General features: G+C 45.0%; 1 protein-coding gene across 1 annotated transcript in view; it reads left to right on the top strand.

The window, feature by feature from the left end:
* Positions 1–8,233: 8,233 nt before the first annotated feature.
* The window catches only part of BEND7 (BEN domain containing 7), a 54,690-nt gene continuing 51,978 nt past the window's right edge, over positions 8,234–10,945 (top strand). Inside the window, exon 1 of the mRNA XM_056846845.1 lies at positions 8,234–8,379. Within this exon, the coding sequence (XP_056702823.1) occupies positions 8,319–8,379 (61 nt within the window). The 5' untranslated portion in view covers positions 8,234–8,318. The remainder of the gene's footprint in view (positions 8,380–10,945) is intronic.

The raw sequence follows: 10,945 nt of genomic DNA, 5'->3' as shown, positions 1-10,945 counted from the left end.
CAACACTCACACAGAACAAGACCTAAGTGAGGCCCCTTCCATCCAGGCTTTGAGTGGAGGAAATAGCTCTTGAGGGCCCATTTAAAGGTTTACACACATCAAAAGCTCTTCTCTTCTCTAGGCCCTACACTGGTACTGCTGTCTGGCATGGTGCTATGTTGCAGTATCTCCTGGTTACACCAGCATATTATTAGGGTTGCCAACTTGTCAACCTCCAGGTGGAACTGCCTGGACTTCTGGAATTACAACTCATTTCCAGACTACAGAGATCGAAATGGCAGCTTCAGAGGGCAAACTCTATGGTATACCATAGATTCTCAGTGAAATCCCTGCCCCAATCACCCCCTCCACAGGCACTGCCCCAAATCTTCAAGAATTTCCCAAGCCAGGGTTGGAAACCCTAGATTAGTTTCTATTCTAAGCAGTTCCATGAGGGCTTTATAATTGTTCTATAAACTTGCTTTTCTGATTTCCATTGCACGGGGCTTGATCCAGTGCATACACACTCTAAAGTCCTATTGTGTTCAGTGGAGCTTATTCCCAGGACTGTAACCTTTGTACTGGACTGAGATCTCTACAAAACCACACCCCAAGACAATTTTGTGGCACTCACACATTTATGACAATCTTCAGATTTCAGCTGTAATTAAAACAAGTTCCCAAGGTTTTGAAGCAATTGTAAAGTCATGGGAATGGGATCATTAAATTTGTATATATTTATGGTTTTTTTCCATTCTGCCCTTCCATCCTTACAACAAGCCTGTGAGGTAGGTTAGACTGAGAGAATTACTGGCCCAAAGTCAACCAATGAGTTTTTCAATTTTTTCAAGTTTTCAAATATTTAAATATGTAGTTTTTCCAACAACTTAAAAAACTTGCATTTATAAAGAGAACCTACAACATGGTTCTTGAAGATAAGCTTTGAAACGGGCAATATATAATAAAGGCATGGCAACTGAGAATTCCCTACCTTGTTTTACAACTTGAACAGATAAATTATGGCCTTTCATACCCTTAACTACTATTTCCTGAATGTTACAGAATACACATGTTCAGAAAAAGCACAAGGTGCAGCCATTTACACACTCCACAGTTAGTCTCATAAGATTATCCAGAGAGGCTTTAGAATGCATCAGACTATTTGCCCTGCTAACTGTTCTTGGAATATTAATTAATTTCTCTCTGTTGAGAGTCAAAAACCTTCTGTTGATGGTCGCACACATCACCATTGTAAAGCATTATTAGCAGGCTTTAGGGAAAAAAACTGGAAGCAAAGGGAAGCAGAAATTCAGCCTGCATTCCCATGCACATTTACCTGGGAATACTACACAATGTAGTATGAATAAAAGTACACAATATCTTGTTCTTTTTGCTGACTCTTAGCTAACTATGTATGTCAAAAAGTGACTTTTCTGACTGCAAACACAGTCAATGATCACTAAACTATGCCAGGATAATACAGAGGCTGACCAGGTAGTAACACTGGGAAGAGAGTGATGATATTAACACAATTTTATTGGGAAAAACTGTTAAGAAAATAATATTGCAAACAGATGCGTCAGGGTGTATTCTAAGCACTATTGGCTGTTTTATTTTTGTAAGAATTTGAAACAAAAAATTATTTTATTATTGCTTACTCTTTTTCCCAGGAGGGAAGGCGGCATGGCACAGCCTGATCTCATCACATCTCAGAAGCTAAGCAGGGTCAGTACTTGGAAGGGAGACCACCAAGAAGGCTCTGCAGAGAAAGGCAATGGCAAACCTCCTCTGCTTTTCACTTGCCTTGAAGCTCCTTGCTGGGGTAATCATAAATCAGTTGCGACTTGATGACACATATGTATGCAATCTTCCAAGCTGCTCAGGGATTATCCTCTTTTCCCCTTTACAACAACCTTGAGAAAAATTAGAAATAGTGACTGGAGCAAGGTGAGTGAGTGAACTTCTGAGAGATTTTGAACTTGGGGCTCCCTGATCCAATGCTCTAACCACTACCTCACAAAAAAACTGATGTTATTTATCTTTCTGTACATTTAATTGCAGCACAAAACTGCCTTTTACAGGACAGAGATTACAATTCAGCCAAGCCTTTCCTTGGAGAAGGGATTGGAGGATTTGAGATAGCAGCTTTTTCCAAGTTGCTTAAGGTTCCAATATAGTATCCAGCTACTTGTTAACTGCTATGGAGACCACAGGCTAACTGTAGGGCCTTCATAATGGTACCATCTCTGATTGATTTTTATTTACTTACTTCATCTATATCCCACCTCTTTCCTTCCTGAAAATCCAGATCAGTTTATATCATTCCTCTTCTCCATTTTACCCACAACCTCCCTGTAAGGTAGATTAGGCTTTGACGCAAGTTCAGCCTTAGGATCTTGATCGAGATCATGATGATGTAGGACAAATCTATGTTGAGTTGTATCACATTGCCAGTTGAGTACCATTAGTAACAGCATCATTAGGCTATAAATGAAGTCAGCTGTATATGAAAAGATTCTTTGCCCATGATGTCCTTATCAGGCACCTCATGAACAGTGATGAGCAGCTAGAAATCCAATTGTGTGGTGTGTGTCTGTTAAGTGCCATCAAATCACTTCCGACTCATGGCGACCCTATGAATCAGTGTCCTCTAAAACCAGAAAATCCCATGAATATGGTCCCACTGGACCAGAATGTCTTTGCAAATGGAATAGGAGAATGGAAAAGCAAAAAATAATCAGAAAGCAAGAAACTTCCATAACATCAGGGATGGTCTTAGCCATGGGGCATCCAGGGCAGCTGCCCCAGGGACTGGCTGAAGAAGAGTTGGTTTTTATATTCTGACTTTCTATACCACTTAAGGAAGAATCAAACCAGCTTACGATCACTTTCCCTTCCCCACAACAGACACCCTGTGAGGTTGGTGGGGCTGACAGAGTGTGACTAGCCCAAGGTAGAACCAGCTAGCTTCACGTGAAGGAGTGGGGAAACAAATCCAGTTTACCAGATTAGCATCCATCGCTCATGTGGAGGAGTAGGGAATCCAACCCGGTTCTCCAGATCAGAGTCCACTGCTCCAAACCACTGCTCTTAACCACTACACCATGCTGGCTCTTCCTCACTGGCTGGTAAGTTTAGCACCCACTCTACACACCTACCCACCCTCTCTGGGGCTTGGGCAGCAGCCAGCCAGCCAGCTCAATGGTCACAGTGTGTGCCTGCCCCCTCCAGGGCTTGGGCAGCCGCTGGCTTACACTGGGCAAGAGCTGCTCCTTGGTTAAGCCTGGAGTCACTCAGGCAGGGGCTGGGTCGGTGGTGGCAGTGATTCTGGGCCCCCTTCTGGGAGCAGAGCAGGGTTCAGCCAGGGTAGCCTCAGCAACAGGGCAGCTTTGGCAATCTGCCTTAGGGAGGCTCAGAAGGTAAGGAGCCTGGGCAAAAGAACTATGGCTTTCTGGGCCCAGGTGGTTTAAGTCAGGGGGTGGCTATGGACCATCGGGGTTAGTATTGTCTGCCCTGACTGACAGCTGCTCTCTAGAGTCTCAGGCAGAGGTCTTTCACTTCACCTCCTACCTGATCCTTTTAATTGGAAGGCCCGGGAGCTTCTGCATGCAAAGCTGATGCTCTGCTGCTGAGCCACAGTCCCTCCCCAGCACTTTAGTAAGAGCTTAGCATCCATCACCATAAAGTTTCAGAGTTGCCATTTTCCACTTTACTGTGGTGTGAAGTTTGCAATGTGAGAAAAAAAAACCCACAATTATTTCACAGCAGGGGTGGGCCTCGGCATCTGCCTTACCCCACCCACTGGGCTGACATACAAAGCCGTAAATGGTCTGGATTATCTGAAACTCAGGATTCCGTTTCCTTATCACACACCCCATAGTCTGAACAGCCAGAAGGCCCCTACTTCACGGACCAGCTTATTCAGAAGGAAAGCCTCAACAAAAAGTAGGGCATTCTCAGCAGCTCCTTTGGCGTTTTGGAATGCCTGGCCTTGTCAGGCTCCCTCTTTGTAGGAGTTCCGGAGAAAGGGGAAAACCTTTTGTTTCCAAACAAGAGTATCAAGGTAACTGCATTTATTGGGCATAATATCTTTGACCTCCAACCTTTCCCATTAAATGCAGAAAGCGTTGTCTTCAGTTTTCAGACAGAAATATCTTAACAAATAAGTATAAACAAAAGAATTGAGCTGCAATTACAAAATGAGACTGTCACGCAATTCATGGAGGAGGGGGTATTCATGGCTGTTAGTTAGAATGGATACTAGTCATGCTGCATATCTATTCTCTCTAGTATCAGAGGAGCATGCCTATTATTTTGGGTGCGGTGGAACACAGGCAGGATGGTGCTGCACTCGTCTCGTTGGTGGCTTCCTAGAGGCACCTGGTTGGCCACTGTGTGAACAGACTGCTGGACTTGATGGGCCTTGGTCTGATCCAGCAGGGCCTTTCTTATGTTCTTATGTAATCCAAGACGTAGCTTTTTTTTACATTACTGTATGTAAGCACATATGGCTTAAGACTGGGTCTAAAGAGTCAACTATTGCATTTGAGTAGGTAATAACTCCCAAATGGTGACGGATTGCCAAGGCAAGATGAATAGCGCATATAAACTTCTAACCAGGGATGAGTTTTTTTCTGTACTAAACAAGCCATTCCCAGCCCCTATCGAGTCAGTATTAGTATCAAATCCACATATAAACTTCAACTCAGCAGTTGGAATCTCACTTTGCAACTTTTTCTTTTTGCTGAATTGTGATCATTTTTAATTTACAAATACTTGGAAATGCTCCATTTTTACTGATTTTATGTTTAATGTCTAATTTGTACCTTATTTCTTTTCTTTTTTTGCATAGACAGTCCTGTTTAGCCTGATCATTAGAATCATAGAGTTGGAAAGTACCACCAGGGTCATCTAGTCCAACCCCCGGCACAATGCAGGAAATTCACAACTACCTCCCCCACAAACCCCCAGTGACCCCTACTCCATGCCCAGAAGATGGCCAAGATGCCCTTCCTCTCATGAGCTGCCTAAGGTCAAAGAATCAGCATTGCTGACAGATGGCCTTCTAGCCTCTGCTTAAAAACCTCCAGGGAAGGAGCACTTACCACCTCCCAAGGAAACCTGTTCCACTGAGGAACCGCTCTAATGGTTAGTTTTTATTGGTGTTGCTGTCTTGGTGCTAGTTTTATATTTCCAGTTTATATGTCTAAGTTTATTTTGATTTTTGTACATAGTTTTGAAAAGTGGGATCTGTTTTTAAATTAATAAATTGGGCTGTATCACCTACATAAAGCTTTCATTGTGTAGAATTTGCATTTGATTTCCCTTCCAGTGTATTTACATGAACAGCATTTACACATGACATGAACAGCATGAAAAAGGTTCAAAGGTGTTAGGATAACATGCAAAAACAGTCCATGGACATTTTGATACACAAAATTTAAACCACACAAGTGTAAAACCTAAATTGGTCAGAACATAGATTCACTTCTCTTTTCCAGTCTATTAAATTCCAGTCTCAACAACCTTTCTGTAATACAAACAGCAGGCAAAAGTCAGCAATTTTAAAGATATTTCAAAGCAGTTTAAGAAATATAATATATACATAACTCAAGTGGAGACAGATTTATGTTCTCAAAGATATGGGGAGTTATCAGACTTCATTATTTTCTCAATTTCTGAACTGTTTTAAAATAACATACTCTATAAATATGCTCACAATCTGTGATTTTTTTGTGTCTAAGGCTTTTCTGGCCCTAAAATTTCAAAGAATGCTCTCACAATATTTGGAAGGCTGTTTTGGAAAGGTTCAATGACTGGGAGAGGCTGTGGCTCAGTAGAGCATCTGCTTGGCATACAGAAGGTCTCAGGTTCAATTCCTGGCATCTCCAGTTAAAAAAGATCCAGCAGAAGGTGATGTAAAAGACTTCTACTTGAGACCTTGGACAGCCCCTGCCAGTCTGGGTAGACAGTGCTGGCTTTGAAGGACCAAGGCTGGAAAAACCATGTCTGTATATTCTCTGTTGCAATATTTATGAGGAAGTACAGTGCAATCCTAAGCAGAATTTAGGACACCGCTCCCCTAAACCCAGTGACTTCAATGGGTATCTAGCACTTGGCACTGCTGTTTAGTTTGCCTAATTTACAGTATAATTTTAGGGCAGAGTTTCTCCAGCCTAAAAACACTGAAATCAATGCCTGTGTATCAATGGGTTTACAGTGGAGCAACTCTGCATAGGATCTTACAGTAAGTTTCTTTCAGCACAACCCTAAAATCACTTTTCTGGGACTTGAGTAGGATTCCAGCTAGATCTGCTCAGGATGGCACTGTGCAATCCTAAACTGGTGCACTCAGAAGCATACTCGTGTTTTCTTAGGGCTGCACTGCTTGTTTGTTCGTCAGCTTACTTAATTTACAAGTCAGCTTGTGTAAACTATCTCCAGGCCACCAAAGAGCTGCCAGATTTGCAGTGGCTACCCAGCAGGTGAGGAAGGAATCTATGTAAGCAAATTTAATGAATTGTGAAGATATGTATATATTTAAGACATCTGGTCCCTTACTGTACTAACCAACTTCCCTTAGGTTATTAGTAATTATGGTTGTCTGTGATGTATGTGTTTGTGCTCTTGATCTCATTACCCATTTTCTAATTGCTGTAATATTTGCCCTGCTGTTTTGCGATGACCATGTCGCGATGACACATGGGGGGGGAGAATCACTTCTGGCCACACAGGTTTTTGCAACACAAAACTTTGCAAAATCTGATTCGCCTGAAAATAACAAGTGCATGCCAAGAGAAAGAAAATAAACAGGTATCTTGTTGTGCCTTTAAAGCCAACACTTAAAAATCCGAACCCAAGCATCAATGACCCCTCTCTTTCGATTATCTGAAGGGGGTGGGGTGGGGGGCTAAAACCAACTCGTGCCTCCCAGCCTTCAACATCACAGCTGAAAACGCTCCGACCAGACGCGAAAAGACCCAAGCAGGCAGCGCCCGTGTGTGAAGCGGCGCCCACAGTTCCATGCAGCCCATTCACACGTGCACAGTAAAGCGAGGCGTGTTTCAGTCTCTTCGGGCACTGAAAACCGCAAGCCGATCTGCTCGAAGCGCGACGTCGGCCGCTGTTTTAAGAGAGGGGCCGTTTCCTTCCCGACGCTCGTGTGGACGCTTCAATGCAGACGCGCGTCGGGAGCCCCATGTTTGTTTGTTTTTGAACTTAACAAATTTTCAGAACAGGCGCCATTTGGGTCGCCTGTAGCAGTCGTATAAATTTATTGCGGCGCTTGAAAACTATCGCAAAGTCAAAACATGATTGAAGCAGCAGCCGTTCGACCTAGCAGGGAAACGTGCGCGTCTGAGCGCGCCCCGTGGGTTGAGAACGCCGCCTCAGCCGTCCCAGACCGCGAACGCGGGTCTTGCCGCGCGCCTCTGCGTGGTCTCCTCACGAGCCCCCCGCCCCCCACGGAAGGGGGCAGGGGGCGGCCGAGGCGCTGCGAGGGCCCCCGGGGGCCGCCGCCGCCTCAGCCGGGAAGTCGAACCCAAGCGGTGGGAGGGCCCAAAATGGCGCTGCTCCCTCCAGCCTCCTTCCAGCGGCCGAGATCCTGAGACGCCCCCTTCGCGCGCCCGGGAGAGAGAGAGGGAGGGAAGGAGGTCGCCCGGCGTGCGGCCGTCGCCTCCCTCCGGCACCACCATGAGCCTCATTCCTCCCGCCTCCTCCTGCTCCTGCTCCTCCTCCGCCGCCGCCTCCCCCTTGGGGCCCTTCGCCGCCACCGCGTCCTCGGTGTGGCGTAGGGCTCCCAGCCAGCCTCGGGGTGGCGGCCTGCGGGCCGGGCTGGCTGAGCCGCCCCAGGGCGCGCTGTGAGGCAGGCGGGAGGGCTCCCCTTGCCTCCTCCGCCTTCCCGGCCTCGCTTCTCTACCCCGCCTCCCAAGCAGGTGGCACCGCGAGAGAGGTCCCAGGCGGCGTTTCGCCCGCCAGCCATTACTCGGCCGGCTCCCCCGCCGCCTCTCCTCGCCCGCCCGCCCGCCCGCCCGAGACGCGCCGCCTTCGCCTCCCTCGGCCCCGGGGGGCCGCTCCCCTCCCCGGCGAGGGGGGACCCTCTCTTCCGACAAAGTTTGGGGCTGAAGGCTGGCGGGGAGGGGGGAAGTCGGCGGCCGAACTTGTCCCGCCGCCGCCGCCTCCTCGCTCCTGCGGGGCCGAAGCCCGGCCGCCCCTCGGTGGGTCGGGGCTGGTTCCGGGGACGGACCTTGGTCTGCCTCCTCGGTTGTCGTCGCCAGCCAGTCAGCCCTGCTGGGCTCATCCCAGCCGTCCTTTTCTTCCTCCTTCCTCCCTCTCGCACGATGGAGTTTACTGAAAGGAAGAGGAGCAGGAAATCCCAAAGCTTTAAACTGATCAATCAAGGTAAGGAGGCAGAAGGGGGAAAGGAAGGGGGTGATATTTCTCGGTTTTTTCCTTCATACACACACACACACATGAAATAATATATTATAATATAATATATTATAATATAATATGTTATAATATAATGATATATACGACCCTTTATTAGTGTGTATATATATGAAATATATATGTATACACTAATAAAGGGTCGTTGGGGTTGGGTTGTTTCGAGAGAAAAGGGAACAAGGTGTTAAGGAAATGGGTCCACTTCTGATTTCTCCGTCCTTTACATTTAATTGCATTAACGCTGCGAAGCTGTGGGTTTGGGGTCTGTTGATGTGTGGGGTCCAATCTTAATAAACTAGGCACTTATACCCCCCACACACGCACCCCCCCACACACACACCTTACAGTTGGATTTATCGTGCGATTGGGAAAGGGACGCCTTATTTCATTGTCAGTGCAATCTGTTTATGAAAGTGTAATCGGAAAATTTCAGCAAAACGTTGGTACTTGAGAAGGGATGAGCTGGCTTTAAAAAAAAGTAATTGTAATTCCTGTAGTGGAGCTGTTTTTAGAGCCCCCCCCCTTTTATGGGTCATTGGTGTATCCATACATATTTAAATAAAAGGCTTCATAGAGATTGCTTTAAGCATGCACTCATTTACAACACAGCTAATTAATTGTATATGAACAAGGGGGAATTGTGGGCTTGTAACTTGTTCTTTCAGTGTGAGCAATTTGAAGAGGAATGTAGATGTTTAACCAGAATAATCACATTTAAACATTTTAAAAGCTATCCTGCATGGTTTCATCTCCGGTATATATAGTTCCTTGGTGTTGTATAACAGGTGCTCTAGTTGGGAGATTCTTACCGTTTTAATTTGACATTAAAACAAGGATGGAAAAGGGCTTAGCATTGATCACAATATCTCCATTAATTAGATATGTGGTCTGCATGGTAACAGCAAGACAGGTAATTTTGAGTATAATTCCATACTTTATGGTTTGCCATCAGATATATTTGCTGATGGTTTGCCATCAAATAAATTTGGGCGTTCTATTTAACTTGTTGGGAAAAATTGGCATGACTTCTCAATTCAAAAGGAAAGTATCTTCCTATTGATAAACAATATGAAGCTTGAAAAGTAGTTCCTACTCTGTAAAGTCCATGGCAAACACAGTATTGAAGATATTTTTTTGTTAAAACTCCTATTTAAAGGCCTGTTTATAATGCAAACGTTGTTTTTTGGGGACAGTACAAGCCAGGATACATTTGAAGCTGACAAGCAGCATAAGTCCCCAATAATAAGAAGTAAATGCAGGTTGTGTTTGGTGTCGAATGAAAATACTTTGCATACAGTATGACATCTCGCTTCTAATTCCTTTGCTCTGTGGTAGCTTTTTCAGCTAATCTGAGAGCTCCTTTCGTTTTTCAAATCGGAGCTGAACACACAAAAAAACATTTTTTTAAAAAAATGCTGTTTGAAAAGTATTCTGTTAATCTGACACTTTTTTTATAGTGTTTGCTTTTATTGTGAGAATTTATTTCAACTAGCACTGTGTGGTTTAAAAGGTGTTTCCCTAGTGATAAGCCTATTCCTTTTGCTTCAGGCATTAACAGCAGCATCGCAGACCAGTCGTTTGCTGTCATGGCACTGAGATAGACTTCACTGGCTATCATATCTCTGGCAAAGATGAACATGCAAGGCGGTGCCCTCTTTGCAGTTACTTATAAATTACCCTGAGTTTACTATTCACAGTTACAGCTTTCAACTTAGCCCTGTGCATGTTACTCAAGCCACAATTCTTGCTTGCTGTAGGACTGGTTTTTTTGTTTTGACAGGAGAGTTAGCAAACCAACACCAACTGGCCATTTTGGATGTTGTGCTCAATCTTATAAATTGCCATACCACAAATAACTATTCCCTGTAACTTCACCATGCCACCACTGTGTCAAAATGGTTGCATGTGGGCCATGAAACTGTGGGGCCAGCCTGTTGTTTGTATTCTCTGCCAGTCTCATCCATCTAAGTATCGTCTGTTGCGTTATGTGCAACATTGTGTCTGGTGTCCCGGATCTTCTGATTATTTTTATCGCAATTCAGACCTTCTTCAAGGGATGGAGGAAGCTGAACAGTCTGTTAAAATTCTGAATCTTGAAAGGGTTAACCAGTGCCATCCCAAACCTGTCAAAAAGGGGAAAAGGTTTTCAGAGAAAAGGCTCAAGTTTATACTGGGTCTAGAGGGCAGGAGTTTCTCAGCTGGGGGAAGTGGAACAACCAAGAATCTCTCTGAGATGCCCTGCTACCCTGGATGCCTGTTAACAGCTCTCAGGAAAGTAAGTGGCTGATCATGGTGGGACTGAGATGTAGAGGAGGAAATGGTGTGTTAACACAAGCCCTTTTAGAAACTGGTTGTATATAGAAGGGTCATATTCTACTCCTGTGTTGTAGCTGTTACCAAAGGCAGAAGGACATCACTGAGAATTTGCAAAAGTGTTAAGTAGTCTGCAGATCAAGAGGGTCACTAGAGTTGTATTGCTTAGATGGGAATCCAACAAAACCGATAGAATGTTGGTTCT

This window comes from Euleptes europaea, chromosome 3, assembly GCF_029931775.1.
Source record: "Euleptes europaea isolate rEulEur1 chromosome 3, rEulEur1.hap1, whole genome shotgun sequence".
NCBI classification, from domain to species: domain Eukaryota; kingdom Metazoa; phylum Chordata; class Lepidosauria; order Squamata; family Sphaerodactylidae; genus Euleptes; species Euleptes europaea.
Note: the sequence above shows the minus strand (reverse complement) of the source record. Positions and strands in the feature narration are given on the sequence as shown.